The sequence below is a fragment of the Phaenicophaeus curvirostris genome, chromosome 1 (assembly GCF_032191515.1).
Source record: "Phaenicophaeus curvirostris isolate KB17595 chromosome 1, BPBGC_Pcur_1.0, whole genome shotgun sequence".
Lineage (NCBI taxonomy): Eukaryota > Metazoa > Chordata > Aves > Cuculiformes > Cuculidae > Phaenicophaeus > Phaenicophaeus curvirostris.
The window spans coordinates 206,485,942-206,511,791 of NC_091392.1; the positions used below are offsets into that span (position 1 = coordinate 206,485,942).

Consider the following 25,850-nt stretch of genomic DNA (forward strand, 5'->3'; position numbering starts at 1 on the left):
GGGATGGGGACTAGATGATCTTTAAGGTCTCTTCCAACCCCAAATATTCTATGATTCCAAGTAGTAAAAACTACATCATCCCTAATTTGAGGTGGTAGACTTCCAATGAAGCAGCTGACAAGTCCACCTCATGGAAACTGGATTCTATACAAAAACCACTCCCAACATGCCAAGACGATGTTTCTGACTGCCTCTGCCTTGGTCATTGTAACTACTGTATGTTTTTCCTTCGGAAAAAAAAGCAGCAGACCGGTTGATTTGAGGCATGAAGACCTGCATACCTATTAAGCAGCAGAAGACCATGCAAGCACGTTGCTTTAGGGCTCACAGGGATTCCTTACTGAGACAAATTCAAGACTATGGTCCCAATCTTCAGTGATTTATGATCCAGCCTCAAGCTCCCTTACTAATCACTCATATATTAAACAGTGACTCTACGTAGCAGCGTCCCTAAGGGACAATACAAACCTTAAGCAAGAGATTAGCATTGTAAAAGTTTGAAGTTCTGACATCTTAGACTATAGAACATACCTTATCGAGAATTACTACTATCTTTTCCCCTTGAAGGCACAAACAGGATTATTATGAGCGAGTAACAACAAAGTTTAACATTTTCCCTCTTACACAGAAAAATAATCAGATTAGTATTGGTTACAGCATGCATTGGACAGATGGTGTGAGATGTTTTGATCTTAATTTGATCACATAAATTCATAAAAGGAATCAATGTTAAAGAGAAATCTGTTTTTTTCCAGGTTGTTCCCCAGTCCATCAGCCACATAAATTTACTTAGATAATAATCCATTGGAAGAGATTCAGTAATAGATAGTCTGACGTGTGGGAATAGTACCATATCTTATATCCTGTGAGTGTAATTAAGTCTATTTACTTATCAGAAATGGGTAATGATTCCTTTAGTCCCTGGGTTGCTGAAAGGACAAAGTCCCAAGAAATCGTCTCCTTATTGCTGCGACTAGGGAAAAAGCTAAACAGGCTACATTATGGAAGACTTTTTCTTTAAAAAAGCAATATAATAGCTTCATAGATAAGGCAGTACGGCTATGATCTGCCAAACAAATCAAAACTGTTGCCACAGTCAAGGACTAGAATACAAAAGTAAGAAATAGATTGAGACTGGACTGACACTGCATGACTGACAACTGGTAAAACCCCTGCCTTCTACTCACCCATCTTTGACTCTATTCTAAAACCAGAAGGCAAAAGAACACATTTTTGCCTTTCCATTCACCCACTCACTTCACGCAGATGATAAATCTCTTAGGAGAGGCAGCTGAAGAAGATGCACCGTAGTGTTCATGCTTTCCAAGAACAGATTGAAGTGCAGCTAGGGAGTGCCACAAAAGTCACTGGAAAATGAGCAAGTCGCCAAGTACTACATAGTCTAGTCATTGTCCTTTCTTCGGGAAGGGCTATTCTTCTTAACAATTAGGCACGACAAAGAGGACTAGTGACTGGTTTTATTAATGCTTCTGCAATTTGATTTATGGTACGCTGTCATTTACATCTATCTTATTTTTGTCCCTTATTTAACTTACATGATGTAGATATCAACACACAAGGCAAGATAATGCCATGAAACATCCATAAACCTTAAATAAAAACTATCAAGTGGAGCTTCGGTTTTCTTTGGACTGGATGGACTCGATGAATGGTTGGACTCGATGATCCAGTGGGTCTCTTCCAACCTGGTTATTCTATGATTCTATGATTCTTTGGCATAAATTTCCTATTTGAGTGGGTGACATAGCAAAGCAAGCTGCAAGTATTCTGAAATCTTCAACCTTCCAATTTAAAGCCATTCCCTCTAATCCTATCACTCCATGACCTTAGAAAAAGTCCCTCTCCAGCTTTCTTGGAGGCCCCTTCAGGTACTGGAAGGCCACTTTAAGATCTCCTCGGAGCCTTCTCTTCTCCAGGCTGAACAAGCCCAACTCTCTCAGCCTGTCCTCATACGGAAGGTGCTCCAGCCCTCTGATCACCTTTGTAGCCCACCTCTGGACCCGTTCCAACAGCTCCATATCATTCTTAGGTTGGGGATTGCAGAACTGGACGCAATACCCCAGGTGGAGAGTACTGGCAGTCTCTAAGGGGTTACCCTGTTTTGGAAACTAAGGAGGCTAATTACCAAGACTAATTACTGGACAGACTGTGCCAATTGACCACAAGGGCAGAGAACACACCCGGGACGCTGCGGTTTACTGTCAGGGATTCAGCCAAAGAGGAAGCAGACCACAGGCTTTAGCAAGTTAAGAGATAACAGATGTGCTGGTTACCTTCTGGGCATGTAGAAGGGACAGAAGATTTGGGTAACTTTCTACCTACTCCTTTCTACCTACTCTTACTGCAGACCTGGGGGAAACCCAGCTTCAGCCCCACCTGGCAAAGGAAATGCTTCCATTTCCCCGTTCACTTCCTTTTTCCAGCCAGCGTCACTTAAGGTTTTCCAAGTGTCATGCTGAGACGTTTGGGCTGTTTCCAGCAGACTGTTTGCCTGGCTGCCGGCTCAGGGAGATATGCAGCCTTCCCATGCTCCACGGCCCCAGCGGCTATTCCCAGCCCTGCGCGGGAGCGGCATTCCTTTCTGCCCACTCCCTTCACCATGGCTCAGCTCAGGTCATGCCGGCAACCCTGGTGAGCAGCCCCAATTCTCCTCCTGAAGATGCTCCCCAGGGTCTCCGCACATGTGCTCGGGGTGCTGTGAGACTCGGACCAGGTGGCCAAACATCAATTCCGTGGGGTCAGCGAGGCTGCAGCTCGAATGTAACAAATGCCTTTCCTCATCTGTTTGCAGCGCAACTGGACAGGGAAAGCCCGTTAAGCTTTTCCAGTTTCCTGCATGTACCTTAAGAATTTATTCCACTCCCCATAGCTGCAAGCACGGGCAGGATCTGACAACAGGGACTTCTGTGCTACAGGCAGCCAATTGCTGATTTGTACAGATGCTTATTTTTTTCCTACTTTTTTTCTTTTCATCCCTGATGATGAGGGAGGTGGTTGAGTCACCTTCCCTGGAGGTGTTTAAGGCACGGGTGGACGAGATGCTAAGGGGCATGGTTTAGTGTTTGATGGGAGCGGTTGGACTCGATGATCCGGTGGGTCTCTTCCAACCTGGTTGTTCTATGATTCTATGATTCTGATGCAGAGCAGGTTTGTTTCCATGCCTGCTTTTCCACAGGATGCCAGGGCATGCAGTGAGAACGTCAGCTTTGTGCCGAGCCGGGAGCTAAAGACACCCAAGGATGGGAAGAAAGGCAGTCACACCAGTCTACCTGCTGCAGCCGGCACCGATGGCCGGTACAGAAGCACTGGGAGCCACATCATAGAATCACAGAATGAATCATTTAATCATTGAATAGTTTGGGTTGGAAGGAACCTTAAAGATCATCCAGTTCCAACCCCCCTGACAGGGGCAGGGACACCTCCCACCAGATCAGGCTGTTCAAGGCTCCATCCAACCTAGTCTTCAACACCTCCAGGGATGGGGCAGCCCACAGCTTCCCTGGGCAACCTGTGCCAGTGCCTCACCATCCTCATTGTGAAGAAATTCCTCCTTATGTCTAGTCTAAATCTGCCCCTCTCCAGTTTACAGCCATTGCGCCTTGTCCTATCACTAAAAGCCTTTGTAAACAGTCCCTCTCCAGGGACATAAACACAAGCTCAGAGCTTCATTTTGGGACAAAGCTTAAACATGAGGCAGTTTGTTGTTTCTAATAACACAAAAAAATAAAGTAAGATAAAAAAACCAAACCCATATACACCCCCCACCCCCCCCGTTCGCAGAATAAATGGAAAGGTTTGTGCTGTATCCAAAATATTACACTTTGCCTGAGATCCCTTTTTTGCGTACAGCCTGATTATATAGTCAGAAAGTAATTTTGACAAGGAACGAATCTTTAAAAGCCTTGTGAAACATAAAAGAAAACGATAGTTGGAGCAAAGAATTTCTTACTTGGCTCCATCAGCCAATGGTGAGAGGAGGTGTGGGCATGATCTGCAGCTAAGACCTGCCAAAAATAAGCCAAGCCCTATTTATCTGAATGATCTTTACTTGCTGACTTCACACAGCTACTTCAAAATAAAGGTTAGGATCATCTACAAATAAATAGGACGCCTGAAATATCCCAGTACGTGTAGAACCTCGGTAACTGATATGATCTAAGTTTTCTTCTCATCTCATGTGCCTAAAACAAAAATAGAAATAATTGGTAAATTCATGATGATTTTTTTTTTTCTTGACAAAAAGTCCTTTTTTGAGGAATGTCTTCTCTGTCAGCAGAAGAAAAAGCCTAACAACACTGCCCTTTCATACAGAAGGCTCTGGCTGATGTTGAAATTCTGCCCCAGCCCTTCTAAAACATCCGAATTTCCCTGAAATTTCCACTGAATTTTAAACTTGTACATCTGCTTTTCCAGCTTCTTGTCCCTAGCTGGTGAAGCTGCACCAGGACCTGCTGCTACCTTGGCCCTGCTCCCATCCCACCCCAGGGAAGCCCCAGGGTCGGTCACTCAGGCACAGGGCCAACTCCTTGTGCAGCTGCATGGTCTCCTCTTGCAGAGCGGTGTGAAATGAGCTGTGTGGGAAAATGGCTGTGAGAAGTGGGGCTTGGTGTCATTCGTGCCATCTAGAGGGACCTGGACAAGCTTGAGAAGTGGGTCTATATGAATTTCATGAGGTTCAACGAGGTGCAAGGTCCTACACCTGGGTCAGGTCAATGTCAGGTATTGGTACAAGATGGGGGATGAAGGGATTGAGAGCAGGTTTGCAGAGAAGAACTTGGTGGTACTGGTGGATGAAAAGCTAGACACGAGCCAACAATGTGCGCTCGTAGCCCAGAAGACAAATTGTGTCCTCGACTGCATCAAAAGAAGTGCGGCCAATAGGCAAGGGAGGTTATTCTGACCCTCTGCTCCGGTGAGATCTCACGTGGAGTATTATGTCCAGCTCTGGAGCTCTCAGCACAGAAAACATAAGGACCTGTTGAAGCAGGTCCAGAGAAGAGGCACAAAAATGATACGAGGGATGGAACCTTTCCTATGAAGACAAACTAAGAGAGTTAAGATTGTTCAGCGTGGACAACAGAAGGCTCCAGGGAGACCTAATTATGGTAGGGACAAACTTTTTGGCAGGGTCTAATGCAACAGGACAAGGGGCTATGGTTTTAAACTGAAACAGGGTAGATTTAGACTAGATATAAAGAAGAACTTTTTTCACAGAATTATAGAATCATAGAATAACCAGGTTGGAAGAGACCCACCGGATCATTGAGTCCAACTGCTCCCATCAAACACTAAACCATGCCCCTTACCACCCTCATTTTACAAAGAGGGTGGTAAAACATTGGAACAGAGAGGTGGTAGAAGCTCCATCCCTGGAAACATTCAAGGTCAGGTTGGATGGGGCTTTCACAGAATCACTAGGTTGGAAAAGACCCACTGGATCATCGAGTCCAACCACTCCTATCAATCACTAAACCACGACTTGAGCTTTGAGCAACATGACTGAGTTGAAGACATCTCTGCCCACTGCAGTCAGCTTGGACTAGACGACCTTTAAGAGTCCCTCCCAGTTCAAACTATTCTATGATTCTATGCCAGTGTCCAGGCACGGGCCCTCTTGATCTCCACCTGTGGGCTGATGTCCCATCATGGCCTCAGCCTGTACCCATCCCCATGGCCCTGCCCAGCCCTCCAAGGCCAGCTCTGACCCTGGTGACTATCCCTAGACCTGCTGGGTGCTGCAGGGACATTCCAGGAAGGTAAGGGCCCTGTCTACCTCCCCACCACAGCCTCCATCTCCTGTCTCCCAGGAGCAGCTCCTTGTGCTACTGCCGAGCAGACCACATCCACGACTCTCCTTGCTCGCAGGATGTACAAGCTTGAAAGCAAAAATGGAAAAATGTGTTCAGAAACTGCAGTAGCTTCATGAAACACCACTGTCTGTTGAGAAAGAGAAACTGTGCTATCATAGAATCATTAGGTCGGAAAAGACCTTTGAGATCATCAACTCCAACTGTACCTGTCCACTACAAATCATATCCCTGAGCACTTCACCTACCTGTCATTTAAATACCTGAGGGATGGGGACTCAACCACCTCCCTGGGCAGCCTCTGCCAGGGTCTGAGAACCCTTTCTGTAAGGAAATTTTTCCTGATGTCCAATCTGAACCTTCCCTGGTGCAACTTGAGGCCATCATGCTGAAAAAAACCATGACTCAGCTGAATTATCTGCAACAACTCATGCAAACGCAAGTTAGCTCATTAACACCTCTGCGAGAGCTTTTCCCTTGCTGCGTATTGTTTCTAAGGTATGAAAACAAGGAGCTACCCTTGCATGGTCATGATTCATACCAGCACTTTCAGCTTCCAAAAGGACAAAAAAGGGCACGTGAAAATCAACGGCGTCAGTCCTTAGTCGCTCAGAAATGTCTGCATGATAAAAATCACATATTTTCACTGTGAGCTGAGTCAACTGCCGCTGTCAACCAGCTGCTGCCATTTTAAAGAGAATAACTTGATAAACATCAGGAAACGCTGCAAAACTCACTACGATTTTTGGTCCTTAGGAGAAAACAAGGTACTGCGAATCATGCAAGGCATTAGCTTCCTAAGGGAGAAGGGTTGGAAAAGATAAGCTGCCTTCTTTGGCAAGCAAAGATATCTTAACTGGAAGCTACTAAATTAACTTGAACTCTCCCAAGATCTTGGATCAGTATAATACAATATGAAGAATGTTCCACTCCTTGACCAATTTTTGGCTTGGAAAAACAAAAGCAAAGAACTAATAAAGAACAGTCTGGTCTCAAACAAGAAATCATAGAATCATAGAATATTTTGGGTTGGATGGGATCTTAAAGATCATACAGTTCCAACCCCTCTGCCATGGGCACGGACACCTCCCACTAGATCAGGCTGCCCAAGGCTCCATCCAACCTGGCCTTGAACACCTCCAGGGATGGCGCAGCCACAACTTCCCTGGGCAACCTGTGCCAGTGTCTCACCACCCTCAGCGTGAAGAAGTTCTTCCTTATGTCTAGTCTAAATCTGCCCCTCTCCAGTTTATACCCATTGCCCCTCATCCTATCACTACAAGGCTTTGTAAACAGTCCCTCCCCAGCTTTCTTGTAGACCCTTCAAGTACTGGAAGGTCGCTATAAGGTCTCCTTGGAACCTTCTCTTCTCCAGGCTGAACAACCCCAACTCTCTCAGCCTAATTCATTATTGCAAAGAGATTCGCTAATAGAAACCATGCTCTGAACTACTGAATTAACATATTTACAACAACTCTGTTTGCAGTAGTTTAACTGAATAAACCACAATGCAGCTTTACATTTTGGAGAAGGCAAATCTGTTTGGAGCTATAAATCATTTTTTTTTTTGCACAAAATGTAAAAACTACATGGTAGGTTTAGTGCCATAATGCATAACGACTTCCTGTGGTGCAACTGCTACACAATAAAAACCAGATGTGCTACTTTAAAAGCTCAAGGAAAACTGATGCTGAGTTTGTGAAACCATCTCAGCTACTTTCAGAGTAAGGTGACACAAATAACAAGATTTTTTTATTACATGTTTTTTTCTCTTGTCTGGGTTGAGCTTGTTCAGCCTAGAGAAGAAAAGGCTCTGAGGAGACCTTAGAGATCTTGAAGGTCCCTACCAACCCAAACTATTCTATGATCATTTAGTATCTCTAAAAATTAGATTTAGTCTGAATATATTATTGTAGATATTTATTGAGCATGCTTCTGATCTACCAATAAGAAAAAGTGAGTTAATTTGTCTGTGGCTTTGTGCTGGAGATTAAAGAACATGGACATGTGTGAGAACCTACATCTCCTCACTAATTCCAGGGAGATGCAATATACTGGTTTTGTTACAACTTGCCTTTAGACCTTGAATGAATAACTTGAATCAGTGTTAGGATCTGACTCTACAATGTCTGCACCAGTTTAATAGCAGAAAAGCTCTTAAAAAAATCTTCCCAGGAAGAATGATTAATTAATAAAAAATTGGGGTATGTATTAGTTTTATAGAAATTGAAGGAAAAAAGAATTTCAAAGAAGAATTTGAGGAATAACAAGGGAAAAGGACATCTGAGGAAACTTTCTTATTGATGAGTGGAGCAGACAGCATTTGAGAAAAAAAGGACCAGAAATAAACAGACATAAAAGCCACGTCTGGCAGTGTGGAAACACCTAAAAAGAAGTGGCTATAAAATAGGGTTGTGACATTTCTTTGTAGGGGATCTCCTAGGCAGAACTATTTCTGAAGAAATTCGCAGGTATTTCCAGGAAGAGATGGATTCTCTAGGTAATGTGGCAGAAGGAATCACTAGGTCAGGTTGACGACTCATTCTGAGACCACCTGGGCAGTATGCCTGCACTACGACATCTTCCACACGGTGATGATAGAACCATAGAATAGTTTGGGCTGGAAGAGACATTAAAGATCATAGTTTGGGCTGGAAGAGACATTAAAGGTCATCTAGTTCCAACCCCACTGCTGTGTAGCAGGGACACTTCCCAAGAGATCAGGCTGCCCAAGGCCCCATACAACCTGGTCTTCAACACCTCCAGGGATGGGGCAGCCACAACTTCCCTGGGCAACCTGTTCCAGTGCCTCATCACTCTCATCGTGAAGAAATTCCTCCTTATCTCTAGTCTAAATCTGCCCCTCTCCAGTTTATAGACATCACCTCTAGTCCTGTCACTACAAGCCTTCAGGTACTAGAAGGTCACTATGAGGTCTCCAGGTGGCCTCTCTTCTCCAGGCTTAACAACCCAGCTCTCTCAGCCTGTCCTTGTACGGGAGATGCTCCAGGTCTCTGGTCACCCTTGTAGCCCTCCTCTGGACCTGTTCCAACAGCTCCATTTCCTTCTTATGTTGAGGATTCCAGAACTGGACACAATACTCCAGATGAGGTCTCAGAAGGGAGGAACAGAGGGACAGAATCACCTTCTTTGACCTGCTGGCTACGCTTCTTTTGATGCAGCCCAGGATCTGGTATCCTAGTGCGTACATTCACAGAGGACAAGCCCAGCAGGATGATCTGAGTGTTTACTCCACCCTGGCTTCTTTCAGCCTGGAAATCCTGTGTTAACGTAAAAAAATCCTCCTGTTTCAACCAGACAAAAATTTCCAAATGGAATAAAACAGGACACATCTGGGAAAACCTGGATGTAAGATAGCCACAGAGCATTGACACATTTAAACTTGGAGCGTGAACTTAAGTATCTGTGCCAGCAACCTAATTTCCATATTACATTAATAGAAAGAAGTACATATTACTGCTGGCTTCTATATCTATTTTTAAGAATTGTTGCTTCTCCCTTTATGATGCCATTCCCCCTAACATATCCCTTTACAATGTCACAGAAGTCGAGAAATATATCTCTTATGGACGACTTTTACTCTGTTTTCTTTGTATATAAATCCCTCTGGACACCTCTATATGCACTCCTCAACTGTTGTGATCTGTTACCTGTAGTTATTTTTGCAAATATTATTCTTAGCTTAATCTCTCTCAATTTTCTTTCTTTCATCTGACAATCATTCCTTTATTTTCTGGGATTCCATTGCTCCCACCAGAATACAGCTTGAAAAAAAAAGTAACTTTTATAAGGTACACTTTGAAAATATACTAAGGAGGTACCAATAAAGTTTAGGAAGAAGTGTGCTTTGGGAAAGCCCAAAGGTAAAAAAAAATAGCATTAACAGAATATATATTCTTTCTGAAAAGAAAAAAAATCTATAATCCAAGAATTATATTTTGGATGCAATATATTTGCATCAGGAAGAGGGAGATGAAACCTGCAAACTTGGCTGAACTTTGGGTACTTCACACAACTTAATTTTATTTAAGCCAGATGAATGTTTAAATCTACATTTTAGAATAGTTCCAAAGTTATTTGAGGCCTTAAACATCACCAGCCAGTGTATGCCAAAGAGTTCTGAAGATAACTGGAGCCTGATCCACTCCATTTGGCTGTGTCTCCTAGTATTTCCATCCAGGGACTTCCTCTTCCTTAGTTCCCTTCAAGCCTCCAACCGGCAGCCTCTCCTCTTGCCAGAGACACCGTTTCTTCTTCCCCAGTCCTCACATATTAAATATTCTCCTTCTTTTTTTTCCTCTCACTTTCTTCTTTGCTCAGAAACATCTGTCTCCTTAACAGCTAGCAGCAGCCTGCCAGGCAAGACACCCCGTTAAATGCTCCGAGTTCCCTTCTTTCTCTCTCCTTCCTTCCTTCTTTTCTCCTTAATCTCACCCCAGTTTCTTCCCACGTTCACTTTTACTCATTCAACAACACTTCTCTCTGGCAGCTGCAACTCATTCACATGCTGTTAAACTCAGCTGCTCTGCTTGTCTCTTTACAGGTAGAACCATGACTTTGAAGATCTGGTCCCACAGTCTTTAGTAATTTGTTGCATTTTTTTAATGCAAGCTAAAAAACTACTTAATAACTTAAATTATTATAATCTGTGTAACAAATAGTAGAAGATCCAATGTGACAAAAAGTGTTACAATATAAAGAATATGACTGCTAGCAATCTATCTGCAATTACTCAGGTGTTGCTGCTTCCCAAGTGCACCTGCTTTCACAAAATCCTAGAATCATGGGATGGCCTGGGTTGGAAGAGACCTTAAAGATCATCCAGTTCCCACTCCCCGGCCATGGGCAGGGACACCTCCCACTAGATCAGGCTGCCCAAGGCCCCATCTAACCTGGCCTTGAACACCTCCAGGGATGGGGCAGCAGTTTTCCAACTCAGTTCACCCAGTAGAAACGTAGAATCACTAGGCTGGAAAAGCCTTGAGATCACCAAGCCCAACCGTACCTGCACACTACTAAATCATATCCCTAAGCACTTCATCTACTCATCTTTTAAATACCTCCAGGGATGGGGACTCAACCACCTCCCTGGGCAGCCTCTGCCAGTGCTTGATAACCCTCTCAGTGAAGAAATTTTTCCTAATGTCCAATCTGAAACTCCCCTAGTGCAACTTGAGGCCATTCCTTCTTGTCCTGTCATCTGTCACTTGGGTGAAGAGACTAACAGCCACCTTGCTACAACCTCTTTTCAGGTAGTTTCAGATAACGACTGGAAGACCTGTGCTGGCCAAGAGAAGGGAGTGGCACATGGATGGAAAATAGGATAAATATTTTGTTGACAATGCAGTTCTAATTTTTCATGGAAAAGTGAACAAACTTCCTCAACCACAATCCATTGCATCTCCTACCACTGGGTTCAGAACTGTTAAATGATGGAAATTGGACCTCCAAGCAGGCCAATGTGCTTTTCAATATACTGTGGGAAAACCAGTATGAGAAGATGCAAGCGGTCATGACCAGACTCCATCCACTAACTGAGGTAGTTCCAACACCTCTTCAATATACCTCAATATTACCATCACACCTATGGTCTACAAGCAAGAATATCAAGGAGAATTAATTAACCCAAGCCACAGCTAAATCTCAGGTATTGTGCTCCGCATGTCACAACATAACTTCATAAAAAGAAGAATCAGTCACATCACAAATGCTGCCTTTTCACATGAGCTCATCCCAGTGATTTCATTCCTGATCCTAAACTGCTTGCATTAACACCAGCCTGCTCTGGTATCCATAGTGGATGGTAATATTATCAATGATTTAGTGCTACTCAACAGAATGATGTTTCTATCAAAACATGGCAAAGAAAAGTAGCACGTGACACCTGAGGTCCTCACTCGCATCCCTTCCTGTGAGGCTGTTGGTCCCCAGCCTGCTATCTCTCATTCAGCCACAATCAGAGAGATCAACCAGCCAGGCAAGCTCTACTTGCCAACTGTAGCTTGAACAAGCCAAGCCTTAGCAACCATTCAGCCTGCGGTACCCAGGCCTGATCCAAAGCCTAATTGCAATAACGACAATCATAGAATCATAGAATAGTTTGGGTTGGAAGAGACCTTAAAGATCATCCAGTTCCAACCCTCCTGCCATGGACAGAGACATCCCACTAGATCAGGCTGCCCAAGGCCCCATCCAACCTGGCCTTGACCACCTCCAGGGATGGGGCAGCCACAACTTCCCTGGGCAACCTGTTCCAGTGCCTCTCCATTCTCATCATGAAGAAATTCCTCCTTATGTCTAGTCTAAATCTGCTCCTCTCCAGTTTAAAGCCATTTTTCCATTCAAGCCACCAAGCTGCGTAACAGCCAAATACTGCGTTCCTACATATACAATATCTTTAGCTTCTTTCACATCCTGGTGACAAAGACCTACGAGTTTAATATCTTCTGTTTACATCAGCACCTCAGCTGAGTACTTGCAAACACCTATACAGCGTCTAACTCACCAATTTTTGGTTTGGGATTTAAAAAGTTAATTCAAACAACAGTTTATGTATAAACACGCCTGATTTGCAAAATTAAGCCATAGTTTCAGCTTCTCAGTCCTCAGATGAGGTCTGTGCTTAACTGAAGATATTTCATCTGCAGGTTAACTCGTCCAACATACTCTGGTATCCACAGCACTGCATTTTTTGACCCCGTCAGCTGTCTTGCTGCTTTTCTTACTAAAATAAAGGCATTCTGGGGCTTGCTTTACTATTGCTTTAACAAATTATCCAATCAGAGCAAAAGTAACGGGGGAGTACTTCAAACAACCTGACCCTGAAGCCTTGCTCTTCTCTGCTAAACATCATTTTGCTGAAGGCAGGAAGCCATAAGGCTTGCAGAGACGATGTGCGAGTTGTTTCTTTTAACAGAACGATAGCTAAGTGAAAATGCAGTTCCTCGCTTTCCAAGGAAACTGCTTTTTCCTCCTTTCTCCTAAGTAAAAGTCAGAAGGCATTTTACTTACAGCATCCACTTTGACGGCTGACAGCGCGACTTCCATCAGCATCAGCAGAAACCCCAGATCCCTGCAGGGAAAGGTGAACAAGCAGGATATTGTTTTAAGCCAGAACAAAACAAGCACGTGATAAAAACTCTTCCAGTTAAAGGTGGCAATACGACTTTAAATAATAAAGTTATTTCCAGAAGCCTGTCGAGCGGAATTACTTACTGACAAACAAAAATGCGTGCGCTGGGAAGCTGTGAGAGATCCATTTTCGCTCCTTCCCCAGCCGGGGGCTTGCGGCAGCCCCTGTATGGAAGAGAAAAACTCTCTTGTAACGCTGATCCCTGTGGAGAAGCCGGGGAGGAGGAGGGAGGTGGGAAAGGGAGAGAGGGAGAGGAGGAAAACGGGGATGGAGGGAGGAAGGGGGAGAGGGGGAAGAAGAGGGAGAGGAGGAAGAAGAAGGGATGGGGGAAGAAGAAGGGATGGGGAAAAAGAAGGGATGGGGAAGAAAAAGGGATGGGGAAGAAAAAGGGATGGGGAAGAAGAAGAGAGGGGTAAGAAGGGAGATGGGGAAGAAGGGAAAAAGAATTAAGAAGAGGGGGAGGTGTAAGAAGGTGGAGAGAGGTTAGAAGGGGGAGAGGGGTAAGAAGGGGAAAAGAAGTAAGAAGGGGGATGGAGTAAGAAGAGGGAGAGTGGGAAGAAGGGGGAGAGGGGCAAGAAGGGGGAGAGGGGCAAGAAAGAGAATGGGGAAGAAGGGGAGAGGGATAAGAAGGGGGAGAGGGGAAGAAGGGGGGGGAAGAAGGGGGATAGGGAAGAAGGGGAGAGGGATAAGAAGGGGGATGGGGAAGAAGGGGGACGGGGTAAGAAGAAGGAGGGGGCAAGAAGGGGGAGAGGGGTATGAAAGGGAAAAGATGTAAGAAGGGAGAGGGGCGAGAAGGGAGAGAGAAGTAAGAGAGGGGTGAGGGGAAGAAGAGGGATGGGGTAGAAGGAGGAGAGGGGCAAGAAGGGGATGGGGAAGAAGGGGAAGAGGGGGAGGAAGGGGATGGGGAAAGAAAGGGATGGGAGAAGAAGGAGATGGGGGAAGAAGGGGATGGGGGAAGAAGGGGATGGGGAAAGAAGGGGATGGGGAAAGAAGGGGATGGGGGAAGAAGGGGATGGGGAAAGAAGGGGATGGGGAAAGAAGGGGATGGGGAAAGAAGGGGATGGGGGAAGAAGGGGATGGGGGGAAGAAGGGGATGGGGGAAGAAAGGGATGGGGGAAGAAGGGGGATGGGGGCAAGAAGGGGGATGGGGTGGGGGTAAGGGGGGGGGTAGGGGTGCCGCGTCCCCCCAGCCCCCCGCGGGGGGCGGGGACCCCGCCGTGCCGGGCAGAGCCGCCCCCGTCCCCGTCCCCTCCGCTCCGCACCGTTTCGCTCGGAGGCTGCCGGTACCCTCCCGGGAGGCAGCGGAGGCGCTTGGGGGCTCGGAAAAAAAGCCGCCCCCCCTCCTCCCAACCCCAACCCCAACCACCACCCACCCGCGGCAGGGAGAGGGAGAAGAAGGAGGAGGAGGAGGAGGAGGAACCGCAGGCGGCGGGGAGCGGGTTAGGTTGCGCCCTCCCGGGGGGAGGAGAGGGGGCTGCCGCCGCCCATCGGTTACGGGGCGGTGAGTCCCGGGGCCCCCGAGGCATTGCGGGCGCCGGAGAGGGGAGAAGCGCAACCAGCGGGGCCGGCGGAGCCCCACGCGGTGTCCCCCCCCCCCCCCCCCAAAGCCCCCCTAGCCGCCCGGGGAGCCAGCATGAGGCTCTGGCTGGGCTTGGGGCTGCTGCTGAGCGCCGAGCTCAGCGCCGTGTCAGCCGCGGTGAGTGCGGGATGGGGATGCCGGGGGGGATGCGGGATGAGGATGCCATGGGGGGATGCGGGATGGGCATCCTGGGGGGGATGCGGGATGGGGATCCCATGGGGGGATGCGGGATGGGCATCCTGGAGGAGATTCAGGATGGGGATGCCGGGGGTGGGGATGCGAGATGAGGATCCCACAAGGAGGATGCAGGATAGGGATCCTGGAGGGGATGCGGGATGGGGATGCCGGGGGGGATGCAGGATGGGGATCCCATGGGCGATACGGGATGGGGATCCCACAAGGAGGATGCGGGATGGGTATCCCGGAGGAGATGCGGGATGGGGATGCCACGGGGGGTTGCGGGATGGGGATCCTGGAGTGGATGTGGGATGGGGATTCTGGAGTAGATGCGGGATGGGGATCCCGAGGGTGATACGGGATGAGGATCTCACCGGGGGATGCGGGATGGGGATCCCACGGGGGGATGCGGGATGAGGACCCTACAAGGTGCATGCCGGGTGGGGATCCCGGAGGAGATTCAGGATGGGGATCTCACAGGGGGATGCGGGATGGGGATGCCGGGGGAGGGGGGGGATGCAGGATGGGGATACCAGGGGAGGGGGGATGTGGGAAGGGGAGGTGCCCCAGCTTTTTGGAGTCTCCGCTTTCTGAAGGGGCAAAGAGCCAGGTGGGCTTGGTGGAGATGCTCCGGTGCCCCGGGCGAGGGGCTTCAGCCTCCCCAAGGGCTCCATGATCCAGGCTGGAGACTGCTGGGGAAGGAATATAAAGCACGCACTCACCCGGGGCTTAGAAGCAGCAAGTTGCGTGTCGACGGTAAATAACAAACACAAAAAAAACCCCAAAAGATGAACTTTTGACGTAGGGAACGAAGGAAAGGCGAAAACCCAATATAGTTGTTTGTTTGGATTCCAAGTGCTGTCCTCGCTGCCTTTTGACCCCCTGCGATGGGCAGGAGGCTGGAGACCAGGAAGGTTCCTGATGTTAATGGTTAAAGTTGGGTTCTGGCACCTTTCCCGATGGAGGCAGATTCAGCCACGGACATTTGAAATCGAAAGTATTCAAGTAGTCTGAAAGTTTTACTCAGGGAGCTAATTTTGTCACTGAGATATTAGCCATCCACTGTTGTTAAGTTAAAGGACTCTCTTTCCCAGTGCTCCTGAAGTGTTTGTGCGGTTCCTTCTGGACCTCTAAGTAAAGACCAGTTGACATAATAATTTTAAATAGGTCATTTTTTGTGTCTCTTTGGTTTCTTGTGTTTGGTTAGGTTGGTGCTGTAGGAGTGACACCCAGGGCTGCAGGTGGGCAGATGGATTTTTGTTGCACTTTCTGCTGTAAATTCAGGATCTTGCATTAATAATCAGTAAAGGAAATGCCAGGAAGGGTTGTTTTAAACCTTTTTTCCTGCAGTTTCAAGTGAAATTAGGTTCCATAATGAGTTATGGTATCTCTGTTTGACCATGGGGACGGTATGTGTGCCTTGAATCAGCTGAAGTAAGAAATGCACTGAACTTCTGATGTCTTATCTGTAGCTCCTAGGTTGATAGTATCAGCTAACTCTGATTGTAAATCCCTGGGTGATGTACCTCTGAGGGTATTCACGCATCATGTGGTATTAAGCTGATAAAACTGTATTCTTTTCAGGATGCAGTTAGTTATAATTAATTAAAATCTTTTGAAGTAAATTATCCATGTTTGAGTTTTGAATTTGGTGATTCCTGAAGGTATAAATATCTGCCTGTGGGTTATGTTCTCATTTTGCTCTGTAAAATGAAGTCATTGTGCAAACTGTGACTGTCAAAGACAGAAAACTACTTAGGGAAGATGCAAACTTTAATATCAGTCATAAAATTTTAGGTGGTCTTATAGTAATTCTGAAAGGCTCTGCTTTAGAAGTGTCCTTTATGTGCTGGATAAATTGTTTTATTACAATCAAGATTCCTTAAAACGTACTCTGGAGCTGTTAATTATATTATGAAGTTGTCTCCATAATTAAGCGTTCTTCCTATGCTACGCTGATTGCAGATTTGCAGTTCCTCACCAGCGCCACTGGGAAACACAAACCTGCTGTGGAAATTGAGCTCCTTGCAGTTTTGTTGCTTTAGATAAACTTTCAGCTGTACACGGGTGGCCTTTCAATCTTTCAGCTCTGTTGGCGTTGTCCCCAGGTCCAAGCTCTTGCCTGTCACTACCCAAAAGGCGATGGAGGCTGCTGTTGGCCAGCAGCACATCGGACGTGGATGGTGGTTTAGGGGCTTCTCTTTGAAGGTCCTTGAGCTGGGCTGATGCGTCTGAGCCATTGTGGCTGGATGATGGGATTATATACCTGGTCAGGACCTCTTATTTGGCTTTTGGAGAGCTGAGCAGAGGTGGCCCCGAGCTCGCGTTGTCCTCAGATGAACGCTTCCCCGCTGTTTACATTTCAAGAGTAGCTGCGTTGACAGAGGAGTGTGTGGTAGGTAAAGCTGTGTGCAGTATTGTTGGTGGTAGGCTGAATAGACTCATAGCATCACAGAATCACCAGGTTGGAAGAGACCCACCAGATCATTGAGTCCAACCATTCCTATCAATCATTAAACCATTCCCCTTAGCACCTCATCCACCCATGCCTTAAACACCTCCAGGGAAGCTTTTCTCCTAAAATATTGATGTTGGTTCTTTCTTGCCCTAGAACAGCTTATATTAGCTAGATTTTTAAATAAATTATATTTATGCAGCCACAGTCTTGCCATGTCCTTAATTACCCTGTGGCCTTCATCACAGAATCACTGAGACTTGAGGAAATCTCACCCAGCCTCCCAGTTAGAGCAGGCTGCTCAGGGCTGTGTCCAGCCAGGTTTTGGCTACCTCCAAGAATAAAGACTCCACAACCTCTCTGGCCAACCTGTGCCAGTGCTCAATCACCCTCCTAGTAAAAAGTGGTTCTCCATATGTTCATTGTGGTTGGGTAACTGAGATGTGACAACATGCCCGTGAACGCAAACGCAGCAGAAGCAGCTCTGGTGGTGGTGATTCTGCAGTGTAACAGGGCTGGCAGAGTGAAAAATTGTTTTTTTTGTCGCTGACACATCCATGATTAAATACATACAAGGAGATTTGGAAGGACTGCTCTCACAGAGGCATTTGACGTAGCAAAGCCAGCCTTCAGCCAGCTACTGTCGGGATCATGTGCCTCGGTACAGAAAAGGGAGCTGCTCCACTGCAGCTCCCACAGGTTGTAATTTGGCACTATAAAATGCATCCAGATGTGGCACTGGAAGCTCAGTATTTTTCCCATCAACCGATTATAATTAAAAAGGTAATTATAGCCAATCTGGGCTTTCAAACTGTTCTACCTTCTCACAGGAGATTAATTTTCAAGTTATAAGGACAGCAGAGTGAAAAACGGAGCGTTAGATGAAGATATTTCCAGGTCAGGCAGAGAAACTACTCCCATGAGACAGTTACAGGAGAAGCTTGTTTTGATGGGTCTCTGCAGGGGCTCTCATTTCTGACACTCTTCAGAATGCTGTTTCCTTTGAAGAAAGTCCATTTCCTAACATTAGTACTGCTTGGTTGAGAGATGACAATGCCATGGAAATCCCGGTCTCATGTTTCAGTACTATTTAGCCTGGAGAAGAGGAGGCTGAGGGGAGACCTCATTGCTCTCTACAACTACCTGAAAGGAGGTTGTAGAGAGAAGGGTGCTGGCCTCTTCTCCCAAGTGACAGGGGACAGGACAACAGGGAATGGCCTCAAGCTCCGCCAGGGGAGGTTTAGGCTGGACATTAGGAAAAAATTCTTCACAGAAAGGGTCATTGGGCACTGGAACAGGCTGCCCAGGGAGGGGGTTGAGTCACCTTCTCTAGAGGTGATTAAAAGACAGGTGGATGAGGTGCTAAGGGGCATGGTTTAGTGTTTGATAGGAATGGTTGGACTCAATGATCCTGTGGGTCTCTTCCAACCTGGTTATTCTATGATTCTGTGATCTATAGCCAGGTGGTTGCTTTGCTTTGACACCCTCGCACCTTCTTTGCGTCACTCCTCCTGTTTTTAAATTGTATTTGGGGCTACAGTTTGACAAATGCAATTCTAGGCCAAAAGTGAAAAAAACCCAAATTGCTTCCAATTAGTCTGAGTGAGTTTTCTGTTACTTTTTTTGTTAAAGATGTGTTTTATTGAGATGAAAAGGTACAGGGCAGATAAACTAAGAGCAGAAATGACCTGGGCTTTTGGTCTGTGGCTGGAGAGAAGTTGTACAACTGAGTCTGAATGACCGACAGCACTTCACTTGGATGCGCTTTTGCTAGGGAAATAAGGCTGGGTTGGGTGCCTGCCTTCTGCAGCCGTTCATATGTACTGTTTTCAGAGTTGAGAGATTTATCATAGAATCATAGAATAATTTGGGTTGGAAGGGATCTTAAAGATCATCCAGTTCCAGCCCCCCTGCCATGGGCAGGGACACCTCCCACTAGATCAGGCTGCCTAAGGTCCATCCAACCTGGCCTTGAACACCTCCAGGGATGGGGCAGCCACAACTTCCCTGGGCAACCTGTGCCAGTGCCTCACCACTCTCATCATGAAGAAATTCTTCCTTATATCAAGCCTAAATCTCCAGTTTGTTCCCCCTCATCCTGTATCATGGAGAGTGTCTTGGCAAACACATCAGCCAATTCCCTCAGGACTCTGGGATGCATCTAGGATTCAGCTGGATGCGAACCTGATCCTCCTCTACTGTGGGAGGGGTCACCGTCTTGCTGTCCTATGGCCCAGGAGGGGTGAGGAGAGCAGTTATCAGTGAAGACTGAGGCAAAAAAGTTGATCCCTGCTGTCCTTTCTCTCTGCTTCTCCTTTGCCTCTGGCTACCTTTTCTACAGCATCATGGCACAGGGTGCTGGAGTCAGGAGAGGAAGGATAGGCTGTTTCCATAGAATCATAGAATGGTTTGGGTTGGAAGACACCTTAAAGACTATCCACTTCCAACACCCCTGCCATGGGCAGGGACATCTCCCACTAGATCAGGCTTTTCTGCGCCCCATCCAACCTGGTCTTCAACACATCCAGGGATGGGGCAGCCACAGCTCTCTGGGCAACCTGTGCCAGTGACTCATCACTCTCATTGTGAAGAGTTTTTACCTCATGTCTAATAGAAATCTTCCTCCTTCCTATTAAAAGCCATTGACCCTCATCTTATCACTTCATACCCTTGTAAAAAGTCCTACCCCAGTTTTCATGGAGGCCCCCTTCAGGTACTGGAAGGCCACTCTAAGGTCTCCCCGGAGTCTTCTCCAAGCTAAACAACCTCAAGCATGTCCGCACAGCAGAGGTGCTCCAGCTCTCCGATCATCTTTGTGGCCGTCCTCTGGACCTATTCCAAAAGTTCCATATCCTTCTGATATTGGAGATACATCCTTCTCATGTTGAGGAAACGTATCCTTCTTATGTCCCGCATCCTTCTTATGTTTTGGGAACATGTACCTGTTTGCCACCAGCTCTGCTGGAGAACGTGGTCCCTCCTCCTCTCTGAGCAGTCAGTCCTGACTCATCTCCATGAACTTCATTCCTGGAGGTAGCTGTTGAGTGTCAGCACACGCAAGTGCGCTCCTGGACTGTCATCCCAAGTAGCCCTGTTTTCATTTCTGAGCACTTGTGTGTATCAAATGCCTGCAGGACCACTGCCGTGTTTCATTGCAGCTCCTCTGCCTGGTGTATATAATGCTGGGATGTCATTAGCTTATGTAACAGCTGACGTTTATATAGTGCCTGTTGCCTTGATCACTTAGAGAAATGTAGGATAGCTGGTGCAGGCAGCTAAGACAATTGTTTAAAAATGTCAGAAACCATCTCTAGGGATAGGCTTATGAATATTGTTCTTTTTATAGAACTAGACTAAACAAAGGAAGATTCAACAACCTCAACATGAGAATAAATTGACTTACTTCATTAGTGTTTAAAAGTTACATAATGCTCCCTTCCCAGAATTTCCGTTGAGATTCCCCTCACAAAGGCCCTTAACACCTCGGAAAATTTGGCCAGCAGGTCAAGGGAGGTGATTCAGTTCCTGAACTCTATTCTTGTGAGACCCCACCTGGAGTGTTGTGTCCAATCCTGGAATCCCCAACGTGAGAAGGATATGAAACTATTGGAATGGGTCCAGAGGAGGGCTATGAAGTTGATAAGGAGACGGCGCATCTATGCCATGAGTACACGCTAAAAGAGCTAAAAGAGTTGGGGTTGTTCAGCCTGGAGAAGAGAAGGCTTCAAGGAGACCTTAGAGTGGCCTTCCAGTACCTGAAGGGAGCCTACAAGAAAGCTGGGGAGGGACTTTTCACAGTGGCATGTAGTGATAGCATGAGGGGTAATGGCTTTAAATAAGAGGGGGACAGTTTACATTAGACATTAGGAAGAAATTCTTCACTCTGAGGGTGATGAGGCACTTCCAACACAAACCATTATATGATTCTGTGATTTGGTCAAAGGGACCCAGCTGGAATAGCAACCTGTGCCTTTAGTGAGTAGCTGGAGGTATGAAGTACTGCTGCAATTTAATCATGTTTGTGGGAAGATAAATTTTTCATCTTCTGGGTTGTGAGTGTCTGGATTTATTCTTGGTGATTGAATACATCAGAAAAGCATGTGGCATCAGTCCTCTAGGAGTCTTTATATAGCAGTGGCTTGTACAGTTTGGAAGTAAAACACAGAGCAAGTTAAAACCTTGTCAATATGTCAATTACTATCGTTATGCTTTTCTAATTTGAAGTGAATTTCAGGAAAGTAAAGGGCAAATGTCTTCTTAATAAAGAACACAAGTAGAAAACTTCCCTGGGCAACCTGTGCCAGTGCCTCACCACTCTCACAGTGAAGAAATTCCTCCTTACGTTTAGTAACCCTTAAGGTTGTATTAACTCCTCTTAGCTTAGGAGACTGTGTGGTGGTGGTAGGAAATACTCCTTTTCACCTCTCATTTGCCAGGTCATCAAGAGTCTAAACGCTTTGACTTATGGATTCAAATGAGGTTGACTTATGGATTCCAATGAGAATTGTAGTCTTGCTTTTATACCCATGCTGGGATGTTTCAGTGGCATCGGTGCAGTTCTAGTGCAAGGTGCTGGAGCGAAGGAGCAGGTGGCAGGTGCCGTGGGAGCCGGGAGCCTGGGAATCCTCTTGGGTGGAGATGAGTCAGCCTTGCCTCACAGACCACAAAAACCCTCTTTTTTTTTTTTTTTTTTTGGCTGGGATTGCCTTACAGTAGTGTAATAAAAAAGGCATGGCCAAAAATGAACTCCGGGAAGCCAGAGAACAGTTGGGAAAAGATGCATTTTCTTTTTATTCTTTTCTTTTTTATTTTTTTCTCATGTTACCTTCATGGAGGATATCCAAAGGATGATCTCCTCACACATGTTCTGAAATAAATGGAGTAAGATTTTCCAACATTGTGCCAACCTAATTAACAGAAAACATAACTGTTTTTAGCAATGTTATTTGGGTACTTTTATAGAATTGTATGTAGCTCAGGAGTTTTTTTTGGGTGGATCCAAGAGAAGAACTACTAAACATCCTCTGTTCCCCTCCTTTCCTCTGCCTTTTCTCTCGGTGTGTGCTCCTGCTGCCTTCACCTTTACTGCTGCTGGCAAGCAGCCTCTAGCAGGGGCTGAGGAAGGGTGTGCATCTTCAACAGAACAATGTAAAGGACAAAACACAACGTGCTGTCAAGTGTGCAGAGTAAACAAATTGCAAAGTAATAATTCATTTTCTTTCATCTTTTTGTGGCTTTCATCTGCAAGGAGCAGCTACAGAGACAGAATTTTGAGATGAAGCTTTTCAAGATGTCTGGGAGGGGACTTGGCAGAGGAAATTATCAAAATTATAAAATAAATTATAGAATGAATCATAGAATCATAGAATGATTTGGGTGGAAGGGACCTTAAAGGTCCAGTTCCACACCCCCTGTCCTATACAGGGACATTCCCACCAGACCAGGCTGCTCAAGGCCAATCCAACCTGGCCCTGAACATCATTTACAGCTTCCCTGGGCAACCTGTGCCAGTGTCTCACCACCCTCATCATGAAGAATTTCTTCTTAATGCCTAATCTAAATCTCCTCCTTCCAATTTAAAGCCATTCCCCCTCGTCCTGTCACTCCATGCCCTTGTAAAAAGTCCCTCCACAGCTCTCTCAGTCTGTCCTCCAGCCCTCCTATCAGGAATCAGTTTAATAGGAAAAAGATAGTAGGAAGAACTATAATATTTTTTAATTAAAAGCCTAATAATGAGTTAGCTGTTTTGCATTCAGAACTGATAGGGCCTTTTATAGGTTGAGACAAACTATCATTTATCCTTTTTGTAGATAACAATGTATTCCTGAAAGAACATTTCAAATGCTGCAACTGGGAAGCAGAAGGAAATTTTTGCGTGGCGTTTGTCAGCCCAGTGGGAGGAGAAGAGAAGGGCTGAAGAGCTCGAATTTGCAGACTCTTCTTCATCTCTGAACTGAGATGTGATGAAAGCCACAAATCAGTGCTAGATGTTAAACGTCTTTAAAACATGCCTGGAGTCTGGTGGTGTTGCCTGGCAGTGGCTAGAAGAAAATGACTTGACGCACTGAGCATTGTATCTCCTCTACCACCTCCAGAAAACAGTATCCAGCCTTTTCTCTGCCCGTGTTTGTCTCAGCTGCTGTGGGATTTATAATCTCTCTGGCTACTTGGGAGGTCTGTGCTTTCACCAAGATGCTCAAACTTCCTTCTTGCCAAGTTGCCCTCTCCTATGTCTTCTGTAGTATGTTGTCTTAACACTGGAATGTGAACCTGGTAGAGCATTTCTAAATGGCTTATTGGATGAAAGTGTTTCAATTCAATAATATAGTTGATGCTGTTCTTACCTGTGCATTATTCCTATAGATATTCAGGCTGGAAATTCATATTGAACTATGTAACCTTTTATGCAAATTACGCTAACTTAGGGGAAAATGTATTTGCTTTTAGCTGGTTCTACTTTATTAGGTAATTTATTGGGTCCTCAGGTCAGTATGCAGGTATTAGAATGAGAGGGGCTTTTTCTTTTTTCTTTGTCATGACAAATATTTCGGTTGTAGCTAAGGGATAAAACAAATTAGCCCATTAGCCCATTTTCACTGAATAGCTATGTGCTGACTGGATATTCTAAGTCTTTTGGTCTTATTAGTCTAGTTGTTTATCTAGTGGAAGAAAACTTGTTTTCTAGTCTACTGAAGACTTCTATTGAAATATTTGACAATCTGAAAGCATTGAAACAAACCCTAAGATTGTAATGAAACCCAAATAAGGCTGAAAAATTACACTGGGATGGACTTACGGGGCTGAAAAGAACTAGAAAAAAAAGTTTGAAGAAAAATTAGTGCATTAATGGATTGTATTCATAGTGCACATATTAAGGGAAAAATCATCTAAGTGAGGGTAGACTCAAACATTCCAGGAATTTTCGTATTGTGCTTGAAGCTCTGTCCCTTTTATGGCAATGGTAAGTCAGTTATCTGCTAGCAGAATAATAAAGGATAAATTCTGGCTGCCATAAAGCCAAGATGCATGTGCAAACAGTATTCAGGGCCAAAACTCTGAAGATTTTTTTAGCTGTAAATACTTGTGTGGTTTTTTAACAATTTGCAGAACAGAGAAGGAAGACTAAAACTGTGTGAATACTTATAATATTACAGCTTCCTTTGAGAAAATTGAGATATTTTAATGAAACTTTTTTTTTTAAGCTACAGTCTGTTGATTGGGGATGTATCTTTGTTACAGCTGCAGTTTTTTGACCATAGAATCATAGAATTATAGAATCAGAATTATAGAATCTGCCTTCCACCAGAACAGGCTGTTCAAGGTCCCATCCAACCTGACCTTCAACTCCTCCAGGGATGGGGCAGCCACAGCTTCTCAGGGAAACCTGTGCCAGTGTCTCACCACTCCCACGGTGAAGAAATTCCTCCTTCTGTCTAGTCTAAATCTGCCCCTCTCCATTTTATACCCATTCCCCCTCGTCCTGTTGCTACAAACCTTTGTAAACCGTTCCTCCCCAGCTTTCTTGTAGCCCCTTCAGGTGCTGGAAGGTCACTGGAAGGTCTCCTTGGAGCCTTCTCTTCTCCTGGCTGAACAGCCCCAGCATGGAAATAAGAAGCACCCAAGAAGCCAGGGGTTAGAAGAAATGGTCAAAAAGTGGTATTACAAAATGAAAAAGTCAGGGAAAGGGGAAGGACTAAGTGCTAGAGCCCTGCCCTTACACTTTTGCTGACCCGTAGAACAACTGTGGGAGCTGACTCTGACTCCTGGCCCCTGATACCAGTTGTGAAGACCCCCCAGCTAGCAGTCCTGGCCTGGAAGGGGCTGTTCCTCTTATCATTACTGGTAAATCCCAGCTGGAAGGAGACTCAGACATGGGTTTTGGTGACGTTAATTCTTCTGCTATGTAATCCTACTGTCTGTGACTTTCTATTACTATTTTAAAACTTGCTTTCCATAACAGACCTCAGTGATACAGCGAATGTTGTACCAGTGCCTAAAGTCTTTGGGTTAACTAATGTCTCGCCTCCTGCCCTTGAGAACGCCAAAATAATAGTTCAAGTCATGCAGAAAACTAAAACCATCTTGTTGGGGAAGTGCCTTTGAAAATGTGCTCTGATTCACACTGGTCAGACAAACAGTGGGTGCTGATTTTTGATGCATTTTCCAGGAATGGTGTGCTTGGTTGGGAGAGAGCTTGTGATCTTGAATGCACTGGATGTGTCGTGAGCATAGAAAAGCCTTGAATGGTAACTCCTGAGACATGAAGGCAGCAGCTGCCAGCCTTGCAGTGCTTGCAGCTTGAATCATAGAATCACCAGGTTGGAAGAGATGCACCGGATCATTGAGTACAACCATTCCTATCAAACACTAAACCATGCCCCTCAGCACCTCATCCACCCGTGCCTTAAACACCTCCAGGGAAGGGGACTCAACCGCCTCCTTGGGCAGCCTCTACCTTGTCAGATGCTAGATCATTTCCTTGAAGCAGCTAATGATTTCAGCTTTCATTTAGTTCATCTTTAGAGTAAAGACGTGGGAAGCTTTTTTGTTGAGCATCAAGGACGCCAAAAATGATGATGATAGGGCAAAGCCAGAGAAGTACATAGTTCAAAAATGAAGATGGTTTTGTGAGAATGCTTCACTGTACCGTCATTATAA

General features: G+C 45.7%; 2 protein-coding genes across 2 annotated transcripts in view; one reads left to right on the plus strand and one right to left on the minus strand.

Annotated features, from left to right (window-relative positions):
- Window positions 1-14,314, minus strand: part of COL4A2 (collagen type IV alpha 2 chain) — a 161,899-nt gene extending 147,585 nt beyond the window's left edge. Inside the window, exons 1-3 of the mRNA XM_069883456.1 lie at window positions 14,244-14,314; window positions 13,065-13,145; window positions 12,861-12,921 (exon numbers count right to left, since the gene is read on the minus strand). Coding sequence (XP_069739557.1) covers window positions 12,861-12,921; window positions 13,065-13,108 — 105 coding nt within the window. The 5' untranslated portion in view covers window positions 13,109-13,145; window positions 14,244-14,314. The remainder of the gene's footprint in view (window positions 1-12,860; window positions 12,922-13,064; window positions 13,146-14,243) is intronic.
- Window positions 14,315-14,437: 123 nt separating this feature from the next.
- The window catches only part of COL4A1 (collagen type IV alpha 1 chain), a 133,468-nt gene continuing 122,055 nt past the window's right edge, over window positions 14,438-25,850 (plus strand). Inside the window, exon 1 of the mRNA XM_069883457.1 lies at window positions 14,438-14,677. Coding sequence (XP_069739558.1) covers window positions 14,615-14,677 — 63 coding nt within the window. The 5' untranslated portion in view covers window positions 14,438-14,614. The remainder of the gene's footprint in view (window positions 14,678-25,850) is intronic.